This window comes from Lagopus leucura, unplaced genomic scaffold (genome assembly GCF_019238085.1).
Source record: "Lagopus leucura isolate 7727_CA_CO unplaced genomic scaffold, USGS_WTPT01 Super-Scaffold_73, whole genome shotgun sequence".
NCBI lineage: Eukaryota > Metazoa > Chordata > Aves > Galliformes > Phasianidae > Lagopus > Lagopus leucura.
Window position 1 is genome coordinate 78456371 of NW_024962252.1, and position 25421 is coordinate 78481791.

The 25421-nt window shown below is 40.3% G+C and overlaps 2 protein-coding genes across 3 annotated transcripts in view; one reads left to right on the forward strand and one right to left on the reverse strand.

Moving 5' to 3' along the window:
* Positions 1–15608, reverse strand: part of PLEKHH2 (pleckstrin homology, MyTH4 and FERM domain containing H2) — a 52253-nt gene extending 36645 nt beyond the window's left edge. Inside the window, exons 1-2 of the mRNA XM_042894603.1 lie at positions 15529–15608; positions 12017–12146 (exon numbers count right to left, since the gene is read on the reverse strand). Of these exons, the coding sequence (XP_042750537.1) occupies positions 12017–12139 (123 nt within the window). The 5' untranslated portion in view covers positions 12140–12146; positions 15529–15608. The remainder of the gene's footprint in view (positions 1–12016; positions 12147–15528) is intronic.
* A 4200-nt stretch (positions 15609–19808) lies between these two features.
* The window catches only part of THADA (THADA armadillo repeat containing), a 153449-nt gene continuing 147836 nt past the window's right edge, over positions 19809–25421 (forward strand). For both annotated transcript variants that reach the window (XM_042884616.1, XM_042884624.1), the window contains exons 1-6: positions 19809–19894; positions 20901–20996; positions 21996–22090; positions 22517–22647; positions 24292–24440; positions 24624–24656. In XM_042884616.1, the coding sequence (XP_042740550.1) occupies positions 20921–20996; positions 21996–22090; positions 22517–22647; positions 24292–24440; positions 24624–24656 (484 nt within the window). In that variant the 5' untranslated portion in view covers positions 19809–19894; positions 20901–20920. The remainder of the gene's footprint in view (positions 19895–20900; positions 20997–21995; positions 22091–22516; positions 22648–24291; positions 24441–24623; positions 24657–25421) is intronic.

The window sequence follows — 25421 nt, forward strand, 5'->3', positions numbered from 1 at the left end:
TACAGTATGGATGCGTCAGTCAGCTTCCTGGCAACAATTACATGTGAGCTTTGATTTGGAACATTTCAACTTATTTTAGGAGTCCTGTACAAACAAAACGGAACAAAGCGAGCTGTATTGTTTAGCAAGTATGGAATAACACAATTACCCAAGATGAGCACTTACGTAACAGTTCTACTGGCTAACTTTTCAATAATTTGATGCTACATAGCAATTGCTAAATAAATCCTGATTTTCCCTTTACTTAGAGCTTATTTGGGTTTGTTTTGCAGTGTCTATTACAATAACAAAACTTAAAAAGTATTTTTTTCTTTCTATCTGCATAATCTCCAACCACAAAATGGTTTTGCCAGAAAAATAACAAATGAAATTCACTGTCTGTAACTCTTCTGCTATTCTAATGAAATAGAAAAAAAGAAGTACTTTAGGACTCTTGTGGTTATCAGAATTGTTGGGTAAAAACTGAAAGTAGGTCCAAGAGAAACGATTTCTCTTCACAAAGAAAGTGTAGCCTTTAATCTTCCTGTGTAAGTCAGCAGAAGGTTTCATAGCAGTGATAGCAGTGTTACTGTGTGCGTGTGAGGGAGGCAGGAGAGAGCGAGGTATGGTGAAAATACCTGAGTGGATTAATTGCTCATCATTTAAATCAAAAGCCATGCTTTGAACTTGTCAATAATAAGATGCATAATATAGTAAGATCTCTTTACTCTTTACTTTTTGTTCTGAGGACAACTTCAGATAGATAGCTTAAGAGCCTCAAATAATAAAAAAGGTAAATACTACTTTCAGAGAGCCTCAGGATGAAAAAGGCAGGTAATTGTAACCATGCCACATTTCAAAGCAAAGGTTGGTATGTTCTACAGATGCGAAGAATGAACTCCTACCTATTGCAACTTGCATACTGATGACCGACTGACTTTATAGAGAAAGTCATTTGAAAAACAGAAAGGTCTGTTGAATTAGACCTCCATCCTTCTTTTAATATTCATCTATGCAAATCGTCAGTGTCAACAGAATCAGTATCACAGAATTAAATGACTTGTATCAGCTGTGAGGCTAGGTATTTCTTGAATGAACTAAAGTTTGTAGTCTCAGCAGACTCAGAGTTGGCTTCCCGGGAAAAACACATAGGACCAGCAAGACATTAGTAACATTTGGCATATAAAGTATATTTAAGCTTAATTTTCTATGTCTGGACTGGGATAACTTGAAATAATATTCCAGTTCAACAAACCTCTGGTAAGGAACATTCGTATCATGTCCATCTATGGCTGGCTTAGGCTCCTGCCAAAATTCATTAAAGATTCAAAGGTCTCCTGTCATAAATTACACTGGTTCTGGATTTATACTTTTTAAATGTTTAGATGTAAAGAATAAATACCTTAGACACAGAAACAAGAATACGCACATACTTAGTAGAGAACAGATATTGATACAGAAGAAAAGACTGTCATTTTAATCTGCATTTTCTCCTTGGAAGTGTAAAAATCCTCCTGCATCTTTCAGAAAATGTGTTATTGCATGCTGCATTCATTATCTGAATTACAGAAAAGAAAATCTATTGTTAAAACCAGATTTGTTTTTAAACTTAGTAAGGAAACAACCACTCTACATCTGACACTGATCAAATTGAGCTATTTTCGTTCAAGCAATGAACAGAGAAATGCCAGATGTGAATAAATACTGAATGCTTTGAAGAAACATAGCAGCAATAAAAACAGAGAGGTGTACTGCCTTGGAGGTCTGGTCATTGAAGCTCTACATGCACTCACTTGGAATTTTGTACAATACAAAAGCAAAATACAAAGTGACTGGTTATCAAAGTTCACCTGGAAGTTTCTTGGCTGCGTCTGCATCTGCATGATATTCTAATGCTTCATATGCATGAAATCACATCTACTGTTGCACTAAGAAACACTCCACTTGTATGCATATGTGTATATGTGCCTTCATTTTTTCATATATATCACTGTTCATTTAATGTGTCTTGTAGAAAAATGACAGCACTACATGGATAAAATTCATGGTACTTTCAACCATTGGTTTGTAATTCAGGAGGAAATATTTTATTTTAAAAACATGATAAGCAAAAAAAAAAAAAAAAACCCAAAAACAAAAAACAAAAAAAAAAACAACAACCAACCAAACAAACAAAAAAACTTGAACCAAAAAAAAAAAAACCAAACCAAAAAAACATTGGAATTCTTTCCTTTTAAGATGTGAAAATGCCTGTTACTGATGGGAACAGAAAAAGGAATTTTTTACCCAAGTCATTTTTCAGTGTAGCTACTTGTCCCATTCATATTTTAAAATTACATAGTAATTGAGGCATAGTACAGACTTCTCATCTTTTTATCATAAACAATACAGTTGCATCGCAAAGGGCTTTCAGGACTCTTAGTGTATAGCATTTTGAAATTAAAAAAATGCAATGGAAGAAGAGAAAAATAAAAGCAGTGCTTCTCTGTAAGCCTTTCAAAGCATGCTGATAATAAGTCCATTTTCAGAAATTCAAAATGAGTTAAACCTAATTTTCTGAACCTGAAACACACCCTGTCTGTTGGTTAAATGCAGAACTTTCATGACTGGAGAACAGCACAGTCTGCTTTTTTTCTTGCATTTCAACTTTTCTATTCAGCCTTGTCTGAAAAAAATCCCAAGCCATCCGTAGTTGAGAAATAGTGTTCCACATAAAAGGAAAAGTAGTAAATCTGTCCATTTTGTGATTTAGTGAACTATCAGTCCTACCACATAGGACTTACCAAAACTGAAGAAATATATAGCCCTGAAACTGGATGGAAGCAGCAATGTTATGCAGTACAGCTCTTTAAATCCTTAGACTAGAGGCGCTTTGATCAGGGTAAATTATTGCCATGAGCCTCAGCAGCATTGTGCCTTCCTAAATAGCCACATTCATGCCAGTAATGATGTCTGTAAGTGTGTGAGCTCATAAGGGGAGATGCTTCTATAAATAAGTAGAGGAAATAAGGGAGGAATAAAGACACCTGTAACTGTCTTTCAAAGGACCATGCAGATATAAACAGGTGATGAAGCAGTAGAGACTGGAAATTTTACAGATTGGTTAAAATGGGCTTTGGAACTGCTGTCTAGTGGAAGCTATAGATAGAAAAGACCTGATTTTTTATGTAGTGCTTGATAAGCTTATAAATGGTTTGAACAATATGCCTGCCAGCTATTCCAGAATGCTGCATGTGACCAAGATTTTCCATTTCAGTTCTTTATTCCTCTGTTTCAACTCACATATTTCTTTATGAAAACCAATCACCGATTTGTCAGTGGCTGAAATTGCTCTCAGTTTTCATGTTTTCAGATGTGCTTTGTCCAAACTGTAGAGGCTGCAGTTAGAAGTGAGAATAAAGCTGCTTGAGAAGCACTACTTGCTCTTTTTACAGAGTCTCTCTTCTTGTGGTTTAGCTTAAGAAAACACTGAAATGTTCCTCCTGCTTCCACAACTCATATATTAAAAAGCTGAATGGGGTATGTTCCATCCATGCTTTCAAACACTATTCTTTCTGTCTTGGCATTGATTTCTCTTCTACATATCGTGTAACTTTCATAAGGCAGGTGCTAAATGTTTACAAACTACAGTACTTTAAAATAGGAATGGACAAAATTGAATGCTTTGGCACGGAAGTCTTTCCATAGAACAAGCTGAAACTTGGAAAAACATTTCTCAAGTGTGTAGATGTAGTCACCAAAATGAAGAACTTCTTTCTAAGCCCAGCCTTGTTCTTGTTAACAGATCTCTCAAAATAGGCTAATGTACATTGTAAGAAGGTTCAAATGTTCCTTGTGCTACTCAGATCAAACATAGGGAATTTTCTTCACTGTGTTACTGGTTCATAACATACAGGATTTTACTGTTTGTCATTCCTTCTTGCATGAAAAGGAAAAACCTTTCATGAAGCCTATGGCTTTACTTTTCCTTCAGATCCTACCAGAATGCTCACTTAGGTTATGACTACTGCAAAACTCAGTGCTCACAACCTGGCAGCTTGCAAGCTGCTCCTTTTTCAGTGTATCCTCATTTTTTTCACCTCTCATCTTACCATTTTTTGAGCCAATGATCAGGTGAAAAAGCCAGAATTCTCATGAGGAAAGCGGTGTTCTCTGCAGATTTCCTACCTAAACAGTTCCTCCTCTTCATCTTCCTGTGTTCATCCTGCAATGTGGTCAGAATTATAAAGTGCAAAAGCAATGTGGGTTTATTTGTATGGATGTATGTATATGCTCATATTCTCTTCCTTTGAAGGCTGCTCATAATGGTGCAGGCTTGCTGTCCCAGAATCACAGTCCAGTCTACAAAAGGCTTTTCTAATGCTTACTGAATGTGTGAATATGAAAAATAATACTTTACATCTCAGTCAAGTTTGTTACAGTAAAATTAATGATTTATTCTGGAATTATATAAATTGAAAATACAGAACAGAAAAGCCCAGGGAAGGAACTCTTACAGAATTAATAGTCTCAGACAGCTGACAGATGCAAAAAAGTTAAATTCAGCAGTGGGATTTGGGGAGGCAGTGCAGTGAAGGTGAAATGAGCAGCATGGAATGGAGACTGAATAATTAAATGGTGATTTTTCCAACTTCAGTCTTTCCTAATAATTTTCAGGACTTTCCTAAGCCTGGTAAAAAGGAAACTTCACGCTTTCTGGCTGTTCCAGCTCAGGTCTCATCCTGAAAGCTGAGCTGCAGAGACGCAGTCAGATATGCAGATATGTAGACCTGCACTCGAGCAGAAGTAGACAATACCACAACACTCAAAGTCGTGAAAGAAGTGCAGGCAGTGTTTTAACAAGGTGAACGACTGTCCCAAGGTGCATGGTGGTGGGTAGACAGAAAGAATTCTCAGGTAGCACTTAGAACTGTAACAGAAATGTATCAAAGCCTGTTTTTTTTTCAAGTCTGTAGAAAGGCAGCTACCTGCTTTGTTTTCTTTTGATTGTTGTACTGCAATTGGGGAAATTCTGCTACTTCTGCTGAACTGTGAGGTCTGATCAGAGCCAGAACATAAATATCTAAAATAGAAGGCTTTTTTTCACACCACTGTCTGAGAGTTTACAGCCTTCAAATAAAAGGTACCAGTCAGAAGTCTACTTGTCAAAGTCTAAGAAGTTGAATACCTGTCTTGACTGAAACTGAATTTACTTATGAAATTAAAGTGTACAGGACACCTAGAGAACACGGATGCTACAGGAGCAAGCGATTCCAGAAATATAAGGAAGGAAGCATAATGCAGTTTGAAGACATGACAACAGATATTTAAAGCCTGAAAATACTTTCTGAGGGAATGAAAATTAAATGCATAATTTGTAAGTACAAAGAAAAGTTCCCTTCAGAAAAAACTGAGAAAAAAACATCTTTTCACTCCTTCAAGTGAAATGGTAAAGAAATAGTAGATGGGTTAAGGATCTACACCATGCCTGACCGCTATCACAGCTTCCATAACATCCATCAGTTTCCCCATCTCAGGTGGGCTGGAACAGCACCAATGCTCCTATTTCTGTACCACCAGCAGAAAGGTATTCATTCTCTGACCTCCCAGCTAGGGCTGTGTTTTTTCACACCATTAGACAGCCTGGCTCCTAGGAGAACAATTACAACTGATTTATTGCTTCCTGATGTCTCCTTTCCCTTCCCCCCCCCGCACCTCATCTTCACCCTCCTTAGAAAGTATACAGGCTTAAGACATACAAAAACAGTGAAACAAACAAAAAAAGTACTGTTGTAAAAAGGCATAGTGTAATAACAGACAAAGAATAAAAATGGTTATAATGGGAAAGGTATGGGCATTAAAGGGGCACAAAACAAACTCTTACCATACAAACTTTTTAACTTTTATTTTCTTCAATTATTAGATGTCATTATTAAGTCATACAAACCAACATCAGTCCACCCTGGGAGCATGCACTGCACTGCCCAATTCCCTTGTGCATAGAAATGGGTTGGAGCTTACTTGAATGGAGTCCAGTGAGAACAGAGGTCCAGCTAGCATTCTTGCACTCCCTTTATACATTGGTTTATGTCATCATCAGCAAAAAGTGGGCCATGGAGGTCAGCAGGGAGTTTACTACTTCAGCTGTCTCAGTTACTTTCACTCTAAGAGCTTTCTTCTGGTCTCTGGGAATCAACTAACTTAAAAACTAGCAAAGGACTTGGCTCTGCAGCTCACCCACAACACAGGTGAAGTTCTGGGACTGCCTTCTCCAAAGCCAGCTGCCCACAGGCAACACACACAAGATGACACTTTTGCAGCTTAAAGGGCCAACTTGCTAGATCCTGACAGCTCAGAAACCCATGCACCCTCACACCAGAGCACACAGCAACACAAAAACTCAGTCTCACAGTGTGGGCTGCTTCCAAGGGTGGAAATGTCTCTGGCCACTAGAGATGCCAAGTGGGGCTCAAGGTGAGCACCAGCAACCAAGTTAGCGAGGGATGCACTGGAGCAGGATGGGAGCAGCCACTCTAAAAACCCTCAGACTGAAGATGAGGTGATGGCTCAACCCAAGTGTTCATTCAGATGTTGTTTGCCTGAATTATTTTCCTTGGCGAATGTTTTGCTGCTTTGTTTTTTTTTTGTTTGTTTGTTTTTAAGAGCAACTGAAATACTGAAAAATAACCTCAATTTGGATAATTTTTGGTGCTATGATACTTCACTCCCCTTCACTTTACCATTCATAGTTCTCTAAGTGCAAATAGTTGTTGTTCTTTTCACAATTTTCACGCTGACAGTCACTGCACAAGTCAAACGCGTTATGGATTTTACCTCCAAAACCAATAATCTTTAAATTGTCCTGCCACAGGCAACAAAGCACATGAAAAAAACTAAACAAATTGATTCATATATGAAAATTATCCTCGTAATTACATGTATTTGCTGCCAGTCATTCAAAGCACAAAATAACAATCCTCAGGAAGGAAACAAACTTGGAAACATTCATGTGAATGTTGAGTATTACTCTACAAGGCAACATTTGAGATACTGCCATAGTCAGCTCTTGTCTAATGAAAAAATAAATCAGTGCAGGCTGCCCACCAGCAAATTTAACACAGCTACACAGTTCTCCTACCAAGATGATCCTAGTGATAGGAAAAGCATTATATTTACATGTTACGTACGTACTTAAGGTAAAAAAAGTACTCACTGTGACAAGAATGAAGGACAGCAAGTTTTTCTGACATGAAATACTAGCTAGGAGCTAAACTTGCAGTTGAACTGTATGATTTTTTATTCAATAAATGTTTCTTAGTAAACTCTTCATATGCATAAGACTTGAGCTGCATTAAAATAAAGGCTTCTACTTAAAACTCAGTTCCACAGACATCCTAAATTTGGCGTACTAGGGATACTTTCTACATCATTCCTTAAATTCCTTTAAAGACCTCTCCCACTTACAGCAGCAGCTTCTGCTTAAAACTCCAACAAGGTCTCTTTCTTTGCATGTTAGATTTATAAACATAGACTCTTTTCTTGGCAAAATGAAAACAAATAAAAAACCCAAGCAGATAAACGACAGTGAATGATTAGTTCTCTGAAAACATTGTGTATTCCTCTGCTCCTCTGTTTTATCCCGAGTTTATTACATGATTGTAGTTCTGGTAGCCACTGAGCTGAAACAATTGCAATAGGAATTTCTCAAACTCATTAAACGCTGAGGTTCAAGTAAAAGTTCTTGCTTTAAAAAAAAACAACAAAAAAACCAACACAACTCCTCCAAAAACAAAACAACAGTAAATAGTTTTTCTAACTATATATTATAAATTCTAACTATCTATTATAAAAAATATAGTGAAGTCTTCCTACATCGATCAAACCTTTATTTGCAAAAGAACCACTGAAGAAAATAACTTTGCAAAGATATTTGATTTTGAGTGTATAAGGAAAGTATATCAATTAATTCATAACCCAACTATATTTACAAAAGCTCATAGATCACAGGCTCGAATACTAAAGAAGGATAGATTTAAGCAGACCTTATTAAAACCTAGTTTTAGACTGAATTATAGAACACATAAGGAAAATATGCAGTAATAGTTCTTGACAAGTGAGAAACACGTTGCAATATAACAATTTGAACTCGTCTTCCTGATTCACTGTCTTGAGAAGAAGTCTCAAATACATGCAGAAGAAGAAGGCTAGGAGAATTACCCCTCTAATTCATTTGTATTACCTTCTATAGTGACACAATATCATTCTCATTCTGTTTTCTGCAACAATTACACAAATCACATAATTCAATACCCATGAGGGTTTATATCTGTCATAGTATAGGACTATGATTTATCTTGCTGTTGAAGGAGATGATTCTCTGGTGCTATTGTTCAGTGTTTCAGTACACATTTCATAGCACAGACATGATTGTAAACAAAACCACATTTAGCCTATGCTAATCAAAGCAATTGTGTGAATATTTGTGTGCTTTGCAAAATAGAACTTGTTTCATTCTATAACAGGTAATAAATGTAACGGGTAGCTGTAAGGACTGACATCAGCTGCGTTCTTCTGTTGTCACTAATACCAGGATGCCCATCGTATATTGGCCTATCAATTTCTCATGACTCCCTTACCTATTTTCCAGATATATTTTTGAGGAACAATTCCATGCAGTATAACATTGGAACAGTGTGAATATACTTTTCCCTTTACAAACACTGAGAACTGTTTGTATATACTTTAGAATTTAAAAAATATATATATGTGAAAAATAACCAGCAGGTCATTACAAATAAAACCTCAATATGGTTTTCAGTAGCACAAAATTAATAGATCTACTGATGGATACAGTCTCATTTTGTTGAGTTCTGACCAATGAGTTTGATGTACATCCCAAATGAGTTTCAGTTTATGAATGAAAGATTCATATTAAAAAGAAACGGTGACAAAGTGAGGAAAAAGATCATTTTTTTATGAAGTCTGTTAATGCTCTGTTCTGGACTGCAATGTATTAAATTATCCCAACTAAATACTTCCTGGACCCATGATCTTAACTGGAAAATATTTCTCTCATTTTCACCCCCAGGAAACACTTTGCTTTTTGTAAACATTCCAAAAAAGTTGAGGCGAAGTAAAACAAGGGTGCAGTAGCATGACAAGTTCTTAAGAGTTTTTTTGTTCTACTTTGGAGTAATCTTTTTCACAGATGAGAGAGAATCAGTAATTTCCTTTGACTGCTTTTTTTCAGGCACAGTGCTGAAAATTTGTGATGTTATCCCTTTTCTCCTGTTCATTTTTTAAAGCATGATTTCTGAAATGATACAATTAAGCATATATTTATTTTAATTGAAGGGGACATTTCTAGTAGTGAAGAGCCTGGAAATGCAAACCATAAAGGAAAGAAGTGAAAGTCAAAGAGAAGTAATTCAAAGGTTACTTCTAAAATCTCTTTCTGTTTATTAACACAGATGGTTTTGTGAAGTGCAGTTGATGAATCTTAACTTTTTGGTTGCCAAAATTATAATCAGCAGCAGCTGCATAAAGCATGGCAGTTATGGCAGCTGGAAAGTCCCTAGAAAAGTCACATCTAGTGTTTGATTTCTACCCCGAATGGTAGTGATCCAAAATGGGGTAAAGTGGCAGAAGATACATATATCATCATAACTGCCCCAACTGCATAACATCCAATGATCTGTTGAGTGTTCCAGCAGAGAGCATTATACTCTGATGTGTGTTCATGATCACACCTTGGTAAGCGGAGTGAAGGAGACAAGAAGTTTTCCTTTTTTTTCTTTTCTTTTAAGATGAGATCTCAAAGCATTTGTACAGCTGGTCACTCTTTCAAAACCCAATATTATGCAATACCTGTTCAATAAGGTTTTACCATTTCGTAAAAGTTTTTTTTTCAATTACACCACTTTTCAACAGCAGTATTTTCAGTCATGCCAATGCAGATGTATTTGGAGTACTAACTCTAAAATTCAATTCCAGCACTGCTCAATATTGTTACATAAACATTTTACATTGCTGTAAATTTTAATGATCATTTTAGTTAAAAAGAACTTCTTAATGCAAAGAACTCTGATCCAGAAAATACTGAATTTCTTTCTCCCAGTTTTTTTCCATCTCAAGTTGAAGTTTTCTACCTTCACAGAAGAAAGAAGGGCACGAAAAGATAAAATTAACAGTTACAAATTGCCATGACCAGATGGTATCCAGTCAATAACTGGATGATACAGTTGAACCAACTACTGATCTCTAAGTCTGTAGTAAAGAATTTAACAGAAACTGCAGGAGCAAAATTAGGAGGCGTGTGGATAAATGCTGATAGACTAGGGAAGAGTCAAAGTGGCCATCCTCAGGAGGACTGTTATGTTACAGAGCTACTGAAGTTCTTTAAGGGAATCACCCAGCCTGCAGATAGGGGAGTTCTGGTTTATATCATCTGTATTTCATAAGGTGTTTAAAAGAAACAAACAGCCACAGAGTGGGAGGAAATGTACCTCCAGGGAACTGTATCAGCAACAGTAGGGGTTGGCTATTTGGTACAGTGATGTGAGGCTATCGGTGGAGATCTGCATGGCATCTGTTGCCCAACATAATCACAGACATTCAGTAATGGGCCACCACGCAGTGCAGAAGCACAGCTCTTTGACAGCATTTTGTTATTCCGTATAACAGAATCTTCCTGACTAGAATGACTTACAAGACAGTTCTTACAAGTTTCAGTGATCGATCAGTAAAAGAAAAGATGAAGCATAGTATCAAAATCTAAAGGACTTCAACCAAATGCCAGAATTGTGATAGATACCTCCATGAAAACATACCTGATGTTCAACTTAGCTGCCAAAGTAAACAGAATCTTAAACATTTTATTAGGAAAGGAACAGCAAATGTATGTAGATATTATTCATGGTTCTTAATACAAAGACATGTTTTTCCTGTTTGAATCCTATTAGGTCTTGCGCCCTCCAAAATATAGTAAAATTGGAATGATTCAGAGGAAACTGTGTGGATGCTAAATCAATTCATGGCTTCAAAAGGAAAACAGATGAGTTCAGGAAAGAGAAGCGCATAGAAACTTAAGCATAGAAAGCTATTCAAAATAATAGTATTTTTCCTCTAATGTGCTAAAAGGAACTGAATTTTATTTGGGGAGAGGTGGGAGGGGAACAATTGGCAGAAAATTTAGGTCTAGGAAAAATAGAGTAATTTCAAACAAATTATTTTTAAGTCAGTAATAGCAATAATACAACTTGAAAGACTCTCTGAAATGTTCTGTCCCTTCTATTTTTAATTGCCTTGCTCTGCTGGAAGTGTTACCTGGCAAATACAATCATGCTTTTTTTTTTAGTATTTCAAATCTGGGTTCACTTGCAGTAGACAGCTGGATCTACATATTTGAACATGACAATTGAAATGTTTCTCTGTTTCAAAATAAAATATGCATTTAAACAATAAACTGGTCTAGTATTAGATATGGAGGTTGATGGCCCTGTCTGTGGCAGGGGGACTGGAGCTTGATGATCCTTTAGATCCCTTCCAACCCAAGCCATTCTATGATTTAAAAAAATATTATTAATATTCAACTACGTAACACTTTCCAGCTTCCAAGCCCTAGACCTCACCATAGTTGAAGATGTCTTATGTGATACACAAGTCTGGTGAATTATATGAAATGCTATGTAAAACAACGCTTCTAGATTTTTTTCCCAAGAGTTTGTTTTTCCATCCTAAATTAGATCTTAAATTCATAGGAAAATGTTCTGAATATTAACTTTAACGTTGTACAGTTGATTACTGGATAAATGCTTTTCTCTGCATGAGATTTGCCAGGGTGTTCTTATCTGAAAACAAACATTTTTGCTAGCAAATATAGAGTGTGAAATTCTTTTACAGCATTAAAACACACCTATTTTCTATGCATTTTAAAGGCTTTTTTTTCTTCTTCCTGAATAAGTTTCTTAGCTGTAATCTCAAGCCATGAACAGTGATGAGCTCTCTTCATCAAATAAAGTCATTCATACAGTGTTAAAATTCAAATGGTGAGACCTACCTTTTCTGCTAACAGTTCTCTGATTTTACTTGCTTGGAGACGAAATTTCATTAGCTGTGACTCCAGAGTTAAACATCTTTCCTTCCAGTTTACTGTACCTTCTGGCTCTGAAAGATCAGCCATATTTATCCTGGAAAAAGGAAGAGAAAAAAAAAAACCAAAAAAAACCACCTCAGATTGAGTCTGTATTTAACATCTGACTTATAAAAATAAACCTACCAACCTATTTTATATAAATCTCAATAATGCTACTGTGCCTGTACAGCTCCATCAAACAGTGAAAGTACATTAGCTTACAAATGCCCTTATCATAAAGGGAAAACTTCTGAAATCTACGTTGATAATATTTAGGTTTACCTTAATTTAATTTCTTCATTTATTTCAGGTCTGCAATATGTTTTCTTTGTCATAAGCAGTGAAGTGCCAAGAATGATAACCTTATCTTACTGTATATATCCCTTCTTGCACAGTGAGACTTGTAGAGAACTGAACTGCTAAGAAAATGCTTTATATAGGTTTATGTGTGAATTAGTACCACATCTGTTTTTATGCTGGCTTACTGATAGACAGGTGATTCTTAAAGAGTTTGAAAATTCTTATGCTTATTCAGATTGCCGTGAATATTTAATCTCCTTGATGGGATACAAATGAGAAGGTTGAGTTTATGGTTCCAGATACAAAGGCAGGTGAGCAAATGGTCGCTAAATGGGTCCTTCCAAGGAAAACAGTATCTTCACATTAGATCTACAACAGATGAAACAGATCTCAGAACATCTTGGTTCATCCGTGTTTCAAGTTCAAACCCATGCTTTTATTTACATTTAACTGCTCAGAGATTTAAGCTCTGTGCCCTTTGGACAAGCATGGCTGGAAAAATTATTCAGAATGAGAGCTGGCTCGACATGGCTTATGTCTGAGAAGCCAAGAAAATCACCTCTGTGCAAGCAGAAGAACTGGGCTCTGCTGTATTCTTGCTATTTGCAGACAGCTTAATAGAGTAAGAGAAGGGCTGAGCTCAACCACTCAGCCCAGAGTGCTTCCTTGTGGGTGAAAGCACTAGCCATTGCAGGAATCTGAACATGTAGGTTTGGCTTTGGAAATAATACTTGGATTCCTAGGAGAAGTCAATTTATCTCAGATGTATCTCAGTGGAAGGCAACAAAAAAACAAATACACATCAGTGGTGTGGTTATGCTTCATGTTGGTCACCAGTGTCAGTGAAAATATGGTGCTGACACAGAAAAGCAAGTAGCATTTTCTGTGATTCGCTGATAGTACTTTTTGGTTCTTTCCTGCAGGTTCAGTACCATAGTTAAGCAGGTGAAAAACTCTCTCAACACTTCTTTCCTTTCCCACATACTATCTTCTTTGTTGCTTTTATTCTGTATCTAAGTTAGAAGAAAAAATAGGATTTTTTCACTGTAGCTGTTTGTCTGAAGATATCTGCTCTGCTTTTTACCCTCTCTTTCTCTCGGTCTTGCCGGCCGTGTTTCAAGTTGTTAAGCACTGAAGTTACAACCATCCCTATTCAGGAATTCCTACACTGGAGTTCAGGAATCCCTGTGGAACTGCTGGGATTTAAGCATGTTATTAAAACAGCTTCCTGAACTGATCCTACAACACCCAAATTCTAAACTTTAAGCACAGAAGTGCTTAGTCAGCTGCAAGCCATCTAGGTGATTGGTGTCTTGTACCAATTCACCCATTACTTTCAGCTTGGACTTCCTAGGACTGTGGGGAAGCAGATTCCTCGTTTTGTCCCATCCCTGATCCTCCCTCCTTATGTAGACTCCTCACATGCATGGGGACACTTCCAAGCAGTAGTTTCCCGTACTTTACAAAAGGAGCAGAAGTTTCAGGCGTGGACTGGGGCAGATGGTCTGATCTCCCAAGCCATGAAGAATGACAATTTCCTATTAGACTGTCTATGTAGGATTATTTTTACAGCACTTTTCGACTAATGACAGTTACACAAAACAGAGATCAACTCAGCCAACATCTGGTTAACAGTAGGAAATTTCAGTGCTTGTGGTGGTGAAAATACAAGTGGATATAGTAGGGAAGGAATTTTTGCTTTTTCATAGGGTGCAATATTACAGGGTGGAGTTAAAAATGTTTGTGTTTCAACAGACAAAACATGTGAGTGGATGGATTTCTGGCAGCGAACAGTGCGTTCAGCCAAGCCGTTTCTCTATGTCCAAGCTAATTAATATTCCACTGTACAAACACTGCAGATAAAAAGCTCGAGAATAACTCTTCTTTTTATTGTGGGAAGTTTGTTAGAGATTATAATAATTTACTTCATACTTTCCAAAAAGCCAATGGGTTCTGGAAATATTTACAGGCACATAATGCACTGTTTACAATTGCGGAGTGAATGATCTTGCTTTGAATCAATGACTTCCTGTTTCTTGTTTGATTCCCCAAGGGAGGGAAAAAAATATGAGTTCATCTCTTTTGGCTTTAACGGAGCGCTCTGAATCAGCACTGTAACCTACAGTCCTCCCCTCCTTCCTGCTCTGTTCCCACTGCAGAGCCCTCCTTTCCTCTCAGTCTTCAGAAATAAAATCCTTTGAAAAGTAAACTAAAAAAGCACCCATTAAAGTGGTAAGTTCTAATTATGTCATCAAAAATTAATTGAGACAAGTTTGACAAGTCTGGAAAGATTAAATTCGTCTTTTTCATTTTTTAAGTTTATAAACCTCTTCGCAGGCTTCAAGAAGCCAGAATGTCACATTCTCCCCAAAAGGATTGAAATAATTTCCTTCTCTTTGCTGTCTGCTTGGAAATTATCAAAATACATTTCAGGGGGAAGGAGGGAACCATGTCCCGGCTTTTTGAAGTTTGTTAAAAATTTACATATTCCTCATCACGCTGTCAGTGTTTTCCCCCATTTTTAACACAACGCTGCTTTCTGCCCATGCGTTCCATACGTCCTGTTGCCACTGGACAAAGTGGGATCAGGCCTTCTGCTAGGCAGGGTTTGCGCAGTGCGTGTTGGCCGTGCGATGGTGAGCAGCACCGTCCTGAAACACCACAGCCCCGACGGCCAGGCTGCGGCCCTCCCTCCTGCCACCCCAACACTGCAGTTCCAAGTTATTTTTTGGAGCCGGCAGGTTGGGCAGGAGAAAGGAAATGGTGAGACACAAAGTGGACCTGTTTGGGAATCAAGGCAGCGTTTTCAGTTTTGTCACCGGCCAGGGCCCTTACTCACACAGAAACACTGCTAACTTTATTTTCCATTTGACTCATTTTGCATAATTCTGTGCCCAAACTGTACACTGAGCTATTTTAAAACCGCTCTCAGAACCCCACGTACCGATGGTCCTCCCGCCATTCCCCCACACTGGCGAGGGGTGAACCCGTGCAGGGCAGCCAACGTGCGCCCACCGCTGCCCCACGCATCGCCTCGTGCCCCACTTCGGTGGCTGCGCGTTTAAAGGCGCATACAGGTTAGGTGAGATTCTGAAAGCCGTCGGTGTTTCAGAAAGACCTTCACGTTATATGCTTACTGGGAAGTCCGCGTGCTTCTCGCTTTCCTCGTTCAGGGGGTCACAGCGCTGGGACCGCCGCGCACCTCCCGGCACAGCCCGCCGCCCCCCGGGTCCCGTATCAGCGTCACGGCCGTGACCTCACCGCACGTCACCCAGCGCCCTGATGCCGCTCGGAGCTCCGCGCCCCCCGCCCGGCTCGTTCCGCACGGCCCCACTCGCAAAGGGAGTTAGGGAGGCGAGGGGAGGCTCAAACCTGGCCGGCCGTGGCTCGCCTTGCCGGGCGCCGTCCGGGCTGTGGGCGCTGCGGGGCCGCGGCTGCCCGCCCCATCATCGTCGCGGCGAGCGGCGCGGCCGCCTGAGCGACGGCCGCCACGGCCACTGAGGAGCGGGGGGCCGCCCCCGGCGGGGCGCCCGGGCGGGGCCTGAGCGGTGGGGCGGCGGGAGGACGGCGGCGAGAGAGCGGAGTGCGGGCAGGGCCGCGATGTCCCCGCCAGGGGCAGGGTAGGTGCGCACGGGCTGACCGACGGCGCCCAACGCACCCCTTCGTTGGCAGGGAGCGCCTTCTTCGTCCCCGTGTCCTCATTCATTCGTTAGTGGGGATTTTCCCCTGACTTGTACTACATCTCCGGAGAGGAGAACGTGTTAGGAAGACATCGCCGCGTGTCCCGACGTTCGCCAGCTGTAGCGTCTGCGTTTGCTGCTATTTACATTTCCCTTCTTTTTGGAAAGCTGTTACGTACACGCCCAAGCGCTGAAGCTGGGCGGTCAGTGGCGCTGGAGCTGGGATGGTACGGATGAACGGCTCTTGCAGCAGGTCCGTGTCTATGGGTATCAGCCCGCTGTGTGCTGCTGTCATAACAAGGGCGGACGAGCAGGTGCACGTGCTCCTGTTCACGTTGGCAGCGGGCCCTTCGGCCCCTGGGGCTGCAGCGAGCACACGCGCACCGTAGGTAACGCATGCGCCTCGGGTAACCCGCAGTCTGAAGTCGTCGCCGAGGGCTTCCCGAAGTATCGAGTTAAGAGAGAAAGTAACCAACGTGTTGCTTGGCTGACACCTTCAGGCACCATCCTCACATCCGCCTCGACTGGCACGTAGGAGCTGTGCTTTGGTTGGGCTGTGAGCTGGAGAGGTCTCCAGTTGTACAGGTTCTCCTGGCGCGTAAACCAACTACACTTCCATGCAGTGTTCTTCTCCAGGTGTTCATTTCACATCTATGTACAGTCTTCTTGTGCACACTCATCTTGGAGTCACTGAAAGTGCATGTTTTTTGTGACTGAAAGAAAATAAAAGGTCCTAAAAGCTCCTGTATCCCATCTGTTGACCCACACAATTTCACTTTTTCCTATTCGGTTCAGCACAGCTCCAGTTTTCCACTCGGTTGCTTAAAGCATCCAAAGAACTTCACTGAAACCATTCACATGCTGGTAGATTCCTAAGTGTCTCTTGGATTTTTTTAAACACTTGCCACTGAAAAATGTATTAAAAATATGATTGCTGGAATGGCAAGAAAGAAATCAGTTTACACCTAGTATCTTCTGCACAGAATGCCTTGAAACGCCACATTAGAAACAAATGGACTGAAAAAAATGCTGTTTGTTCAGATTAAAATACCTCACCGAAAGATGAAAAATCACCCCGCTGTTCCTACTGTACAAAATGATTTTTTATCGGCATTTAACGCAAACTTTGTCCGTATCGTTTGCCCAGAGTGGTTCCCGGCAGACTGACCCGGCGCTGCGGGGAGCTTTGGGATGGGGGAGGCGTGGAGCCGGGGCAGAGCGGAGCTGTGCGAGTGGCAGCGTCGGACCGCGAGAGGGAGAGCAGCGCTGTTTGGCTGCTTGTTGTGTGGCTTGACGTTTTCTTTGGCTTCAGATGATAGTAACTGTGCTCTGCAGCCGTGCGGCCCTGCTAGGTAAAAAGATGTGATATTAACGACATGAAATAAGCATAGAAAATGCGTACTCATGGAGAGGTATCAAACCTGAAACCAGAATGTCCAATTTCAGGGTTTATGAGACTTTCGTGAGTATGCAGAATGTGAGTGCACACAGGGTCAGAGCTTTATGAGCCTGTCACAGCAGATAGGGCTTTTTCTGTTCTCTGTCACGTGGATGATCATTGCAACAATCAGGTTTAGGTATTTACGTCTACAATTGGAAAATGTATTCCAGTAAGCACCTTGCTCTTCTAAGAGCTCTGATCAGAAATTGTCTTCTGTAGGATCATTTATACCTGGATTTTTAGAAGGATTTAAACTTTCAATACAAAAAGTACAAAAAGATCCTAGAGTACTGTTTGTATTAGTTGTCATGCAAAAATTTGATAGAAGTGAATGAATTATCTTCAGTTACTATTGTAATTCAATGAAAATATCACTTGGTCTTTCCAGAAAGAAGACAGTTTCAAAGGTTTTATTTAAGTGAATGGGGGACAGGAGAAAGATAATTCCTGTTCAGTTCACATTATCACCATGACATATCTTAAAACATTGCTCTTTGAAGGCTATGGCTTGTCTTTCAGGGACAGGAAAATAGCATCTGACATAAATGAGCTGTAATTCTTGTGCTTTGGTAGCTCTGAGTGGAACAATCTGTACTCATTTCGATTACTGGTAAGGGCTTTTTTAACTAATTAAAATACAGCTTTTGGTAAAGTCTGTAGTTTGCCTTTGAAAGCACGACCTCTTTTTAATTGTTTGGCGCCACAGCGTGGTAAAACGTTGTATTGCTCCGGATAACATCGAGCTTCCAAGCTCACGGTCTTCCTTGAAAACAGACTCTCCAAGTAAACCTTATTCTGCGTACTGGAGACAGGCATACAGACCCTGAGCTCCAGGAGACCAACACACACAGCTTCTAGATCCAGGTTTTCAGCAGTTGTGGGTTAGAATGTTTCCTTTGTGAGCAATCAACTTCGTAGGTGTTGATTTGCTGCAACTGTAATGTTTGTAAACACAACACTGTCATGTTTGTAAACATAAACCTAATGTTTTTAACCACAGATCCAGCACAGAGGAAGCATCTGTTGAATTGCAGAGATGGGCTCAGCCTTCCCAGCAAACCCAGCCCAGTTCTCTGTCAGTCCCAGCCTATGCCTGAGGAAATGAGATGTCATTTTCCCAGGGCACTGTCTCCACCTCCTTGTGGTTTAGGGACATTTTAAGCCAGAAGTTTTGTTTTGAAACTTTTGCTGAGAGTTTGTTGTTTTCCTTCCATGACACGGTGCAGCTGCTTTTGAACATACGGAATTTTTCAAGAACCAGAGCTTCACAGAACAATGAATTCTGTAGTGTAAGTCATTCATTTTATTTAAGATGCGCCACCTGCTTGTTTTGTTAGATGCACAGCAGGGCACAGACACCATTAATTCAGTGGCTTGTTGCTCCTCTCCAGCAGAAATAGAAATTATGGAGTGGCACTTTTCCAAAGTAGTTAAGCCTTGCGATACAGCACACTTGGAGCTGTAACAGCATCCACTACATACAGTGTAGTTTTGTGTGGCGATGTGTGAGCCAGTTCTAAGTGATTTGGGGATACAGAAAACTTGGTGCTTCTGGGGATCAGAGCAAGTAAAGTGTGTGACTCTTGTGTGCTACTCTTTCCTTTCTTGAGATGACTGTGCTTTGCACTCCAGTACCAAAGCCGTTCTAGGAGGCAGGAAGCAGCTGGACTGTTGTCCCTAAGGGGACGGAAAGTGAGCAGTGGTACATGGAGCTGGAACTTACAAAAGGTTGGTTCCTTAAGAGATGAAAGTGAAGTCCTGAGCAATAGCATTACACAGGAAGGTTGCAGCTGACCAAAAGATTGAGCCTCATTTTCTAGGCTCAGTTCAGTGACTGAGCAAAGCAGGCAGATGGGCTTGTACTAAGATCCATCCAAGAAACAGGTAGATGTGGCACTGAGGGACACAGGTTAGCGGGCATGGTGGTGATGGGCTGACAGTTGGACTGGATTTTATAGGTCTTTTCCAACCTTAATGACTCTGTGATTCTAAGAGAGGCCAACCGAATATAAAACATGCAGGACTTGAAGCGAAGGAACTGCAGACCTGGTGTTGATGGTCGGAGATGCCGCGGCCACTGAAATGAGGATGCGACCGTCCGACTGAGCAGGGAGGCCGAACCGCCGGGGATGCCCAGCACGACACGGCGCCGAGCAGCGGGGCCGGCATTTCCCATGCGTACGGATGTAGCAAAACTTCCGGCGCTGCACCTTTCTCCTCCACCCACCCCCGGCAGCCCCCGCTCCGGCAGCGCGAACGGGAGGAGGCCGCGGGGCCGAGCCCCGGGGCGGGGAGAGGCCGGCCCGGCGCAGGCGGCACGTGGTTCGGAAGAGCCAGGAAGGGAAACGGAGCCGCGCCGCCGGACGAGCTTCTCCCGGCTGGGTAAGGGCCCGCGGCGGGCACGGCCTCCAGCCGTTTCGCTTCCTTCCGTTCTCGCCCTCCTCTGCGCCGGGCCCTCTGCGGCTGCGGCGCCGGGTTGTTCCGTAGGCCGCCGTGGTCTGCGAGATCGCCGCTCCCCGATCCGCCTCTGTAGCGCAGGGCGGTGTTGGGCCTGCCAAGTGAGCCCCTCTGGTGCCGCGGGGCGAGCGGCGGCCGCGCAGCGCTGCCCGGAGCGGAGGGGCGGCATCTCTAGGAGCTGCGCCGTGCTGCGCTGTGCCGAGCGGCTCTCCGTACTGCGAGATCCTCAAAAGCCGCCTGGACACCGGCCTGGGCAGCGCTGCTCCGGCGGGGGTTGGAACAGAGGTGGTCCCTGCTGGCCCCATCGCTCCGTGGGAAGGAGCTCCTCGGTGAAGCCTGCAGCGCACGTTTACTTTCTATTAAGGAGGGAGAACAAATTCCTACTCGTAACGCATACGTCAGTGTGCAGAGAACTGGCCGGTCTGCTTTTAAGAAACGAAAATACTTCTTTACTGCGTGGTCCTAACCTTACACTGCTAACACTAAATTAGTTTTAAATTAGTTTGATCAAGTAACATACAGCAGAGCAGCTGAAATTTTGTGGTATTATTCATGCGCCCATGCATGGTGATGCTTTCAGAGCGTGTTCAAGGGACACCACACAGGCAACATAACAAGTGTAGTAAAAGTTCCATTGGGAGCATCTATGGTTCCTTCAGCAAACCTGAACTTGTCTTGTGTTTTCTGTGCTCCTCTTTGTGCCATGTCCTCTTTGTGCCATGAAGTTGTGGTAAATTTTGGACAGAATAATTGGAATGGTTCAAAATATAGAAAAGAGAGCTGTTGTATTTTAAAAGAGATTGCATGAATAAGTAAGTATTATTCTAGGACCGTGAAAAGACCTCTATATAAAGTGTTCATAATTATGCTTTTTAAACAATGTGTTTTGCTGAGGTGTTTTTTTTGTTGTTGTTGTTTGTTTTTTGAGCAGGTGTCTCTTGATCAGTTAAAATGGTTTTGAAGAAGAAGAAAGAAATCCAGGTTGATGCATTCTCTCTTGATTGTCAGCAGCTTGAGAAACTTCAGGGTAAGCTTGTTTTTCTCGAGCTGAACTTGTATAATTCCTTTTTCTATTAGAATGTAACTGCTGAAATAGCATTTTAAAAATTTTTTTGTTTGTGATGTTTTAGTTTTGTGTGTTTTTGTTCTCTTTCTGTTACAATTTTTTTTAAATTATTATTATTATTTTTTGTATTGATAACAACTTCTTACTGGCTCAGAGTTAAAAGAATCTGTAGGTCACTGTGGTTTTGTTTTGTAAGCTGTTTGCCTTGTTCTGTCAGTGATGCAAAGGTGTTAGAATGCCCTCTGTGTGATCCCTCTTGCAGGCCTGTAATTCAGGGCTACCTGAAGTAGTAGCCTTTAATATGTAGGATAAGGCAGAATTTCAAAGAACCACAGAATGGTTGGGGTTGCTAGGGGCTTCTGGAGGTCATATTGAGAGTCTTTTTTCGCAACCTTTGCTTCTTTGTAGTTAATTGGATTTAAAGATACTGTTTAAATGCTCTTTTATTCTGCAGTGCTTTTTGCTTGAGGTAAGCTTCTACTGGTATTAAAGAATAGACAAAACCGAACAACACAGGAGTTGAAAGCTAAAGTTTCAGTGAGTTCTTGGTTCTAGGCCTTACAGATAAGAAGAAATGAACTGTCAGACCTGAGATAATCTGTTTAGTCTAGTGTTTGTTGTCAGTAGGTAAAATCAAGCTTTCTTTTGAGTTACTTGCAGCAGGCAGTTAGGAGGTTGTCCTGAGATAGACTGGTTTCATTTTGAGTTTAGCCTGAGCTGTGGTCCTGGGCAGTCAGCTTCAGGTAGCCTTGCTTTTGAGCAGGGAGGTTGAAGCAGACGACCTCCAGACATCTCCTCCAACCTCAACAATTCTGTGATTCTGTGATGATCATCTTCATATTCAAGTTGAGGCCTACTATTCCTTCACAGTGGAGCCAGTGATTGCTTATTATACATTGCATTTTCTTCACGCTGCTTATTGTAATTCTTTTTAAAAAGATCGTCTTCTCCCAAATGTAGGGTTTTCAAAGGATGAAGAGCAAAATCTGGCATCTCTGCTTTTGCACTGTGCACAACTGAGCAATGGCATCCAGCAGATCCAGTGTATTAAACAAGTAAGGTTCCACTGGTGTTAGTGTGGTGTCTTGGAAGTGGTAATGCATCTCGTGCACTGTTTGTGGGAAATATAGCTCTGAAATAAACTCTGTGACCTTTTAAGTGTTCCTATGAAATGGCAAAATGCAGTTGTTACTCCTGAATATACGATGTGGAAATGTAGCTCTAATACAAATTGGCAAAGGCTGTGGTTTCTGGGAGAGAATAATGGAAGGCAAGTGATAACAAATTTTGAGTTTGTACTTATGTATTTTTGCTAGCAGAAGTGTTCTTGGAATGTGTTTGACACCTGAATCTCAACAGGGTGTGCTAAAGAAGGGACGGGTTTGTATCATATACTCAAATGAGAGTGAATTCCACCTCATTTAATTATGAGGGCATGTAGAGAGATTATTTTATTGATCAAGTGTTCTTTTTGTTTACAGATTGTGCCTTTGCTAAAAACAATGGATCAAAACTCTACGTGTGATCCCATGCTTAAAGCCTGTTTGGAAATCTTGGGAGAGACATATTTTTCATTGGATGTGAAGAATCCCCTGAAAAAAGTATTAGCAAGGTAAAGTATTGGATAATAGCTTTTTCTTCTTTTTTTCTGTAGTGCTTTCCTTACCTAGAACTCAGTAACTTTTCATGTGCTCCAAATTGCTGTAATTGCTGAAAATATTTTGTATTTGTATGTGAATAGGTGCTCTTTTTTTTCTTCCTCAGTTAGTTAAAAAAAGCACAAATAATACAATATATTGTTGGATAAATAGCTTCAAAGTGGATTATTGCTGTAATCCTCTCTCATTACTTGAAAGACAATAGAGTGTATAATTAACACTTTGAATTTTAAAATTTAACAGCGGAATAGAAATTTAAAATACATGTGTTTTAAAAGAATATCAACTTTGAAAACATAAAGAGAAGATGGCTCAGCGGAATCCTGACTGAACAGTATTTTTTTCATGCCTATTTTTATTGTGATTAGTTTTCTGTTGCAAAATTGCTGTTGTATTTCTTTAGGTAACTTAGGACAGCCTTAATAGTTTAAAGATGCATTCTTTAGCTGTCTTCATTTCTGTGCATGAAAACATTTGTTCCACTAAGACCTCCAGGGCTTCCATCTTGTATTTCATTTCATGCCAAGGCTTCACACTGTTCTGACAGATTTTTGTAGCTTCAGAATTAGAACACGAGTGACTATTTTAAAGTATGTTCGATAGCTGTTGTTTCATGCTAGTAGAAAACTAGCCACCTGCATCTCTTTATATTGCTGTTTTTTTCATACTGTGGCAAAATGTATCTAAGATCAGTGTCTATGTATCTTCTGGGAGTGTTACTTTGTAAACAGACTTTGGAAAGTATTAAATGGGCTGAGCAGAAAATAGTGCCGTAGAGTTGTAAGGTATGTGACCAAAGGGAGGTTTCAGTTCTTGATTGTTTTAAGGGTAAACAAAAATGTTAAGGAATTCCTAGGTTTAGGTGGAGATAGCATAGAGAAGGAAAGAAGTTATACACAGGAATGACGTGTTTTCTTAGAAGACTATAAAGCATTAGTAGATCTGGATCCGTGTTGTGTATCTTCAAGGATAAATATTCATATAGATCGTGACACTATAGAAATTGAGGACACTTGGTTTAGGAATCTAGGTATAGAGTGTTAGGATGTATGTTAATTTACATTCCACGTGCAGGGATAATCTAAACCTTGCACAGACATTGCATTAAAGGTACAAGTGCGAGCTGTTCTTCCATTTTTTTGCTGAATTAACTCATTGAAATAATTTCTGAAGAAAACCTTGGAAAATGTCAATTGGTAAGAAAAATACAGAGTAGATTTAATATCCTTTCTGTTTTTCAGATGGAATAGAGGAAGTCATGTCTGGACATTCTTTGATCTTTCTTCTCTTTATCTTGAATACTAGAGATGTAGTTTTCTAACCGTGAAACCAAAAGGGCGGCAGTAGTAAACATGCTAGTAATTCTTGTAGAGTTTCAACTTAATTTATATTGGCTCTTTTAAAAGAAGTTGTTGTGTTATACAATTGAGGATTACAGGTGTAATGTATCCTTGTGTTTGCAGAAACCGTGAGAAGAGAGCTAGTGCTGGAAGCAGCATCTGTATACTATGGGAGACAGAGCTGACCCTGACTTCAGTCAGATGTTGATTAATACCTCAGTGTGCAGTAACTGATCGTGCTGTTTCTTACTGTTGTAGTTCACTGAACAGTCTTCCTGAACAGTTCATGACATTAGCCGTACAAAGCTTTGTGTGCTGCCTTAGGGAAGAACTGAAAACCACAGATGTATATTTGTACAGAAAAGTACTGGACAACCTTGCTTCTTGTATGGAGGACTTCAGCATAGGTATGATGAATATACTGAATATACTGTTTTCTGTTCTAACTTGCTCAGCATTGTTTTGTGTCTTGGAGCAGCACATAATAATGATGTTTACATTTTTATCTGTGTGGTTTTTTTTTTTTTTGTTTTTTTTTTTGTTTTAAAAAAGCTTTTTTTCACTTGTTAAAGTGTATTTTCTCTCCTCAGGTAGAGCAAGTATTACGAATCTGTTTGAAGAAGGTAAAGTTATGTTTATTAAAATAATTTTCACTTTAGATTATTGGGGGAAGGTTGTGTGTGAAGGATTTGTAGCAGGCATAAATATATAATTTTCCCACAATTCATTTTTAATGACAAGTACTTTTAAATGGCACATTTGTCAAGGATTTCCTCTTGATTTGTACCTTTAATTTCCAGGAGTCGATCTTGCTTTACCGAGCATCCTCGCATGTAAATCTGGAAGGGTAGCAGTGGGTGATCTTAAGGATCTTTTGGACTCATTATTACTTTACATAAAGTAGCCTCAGTCTTATGCCTTGTCATGAAGTTAAATAGGGTTACGGTGAACTGTTAACATCCAGTCTTGACTATAGCAGGCCCTGATCTGCTTTGGCAAGAATTTTGTTTGGTAATAATTCTGCACAAGTCTGATCTGTTGCTGGGACAGCTTATTATTGAATCACATCAATTCAGTCCCGTGCTGATTCTATCTGTAAATTGTGAGATAGCTTGACATACCACGACCTGGTATGCAAACAAAGTTCACAGCTTCCCATGAACTTTTTATTGCTACTCTGTCTTTGGCTCTTGGGAATTTCACCTTTTCACTGAGGAGCGCTAAGTCTGGATTAGACAATGTGGGTTGGAAACTGTAATTTTGTTCCAGTTTGTTACAAACCACTGTGAGTTTTTGTTTTAGCATCGCTTCTTTGGGACCCCACTGAATTTTCAGTTTGATTTGTTTACAGAGTGGAAGAAACACCACTGTACTGATAACTTTTTGTT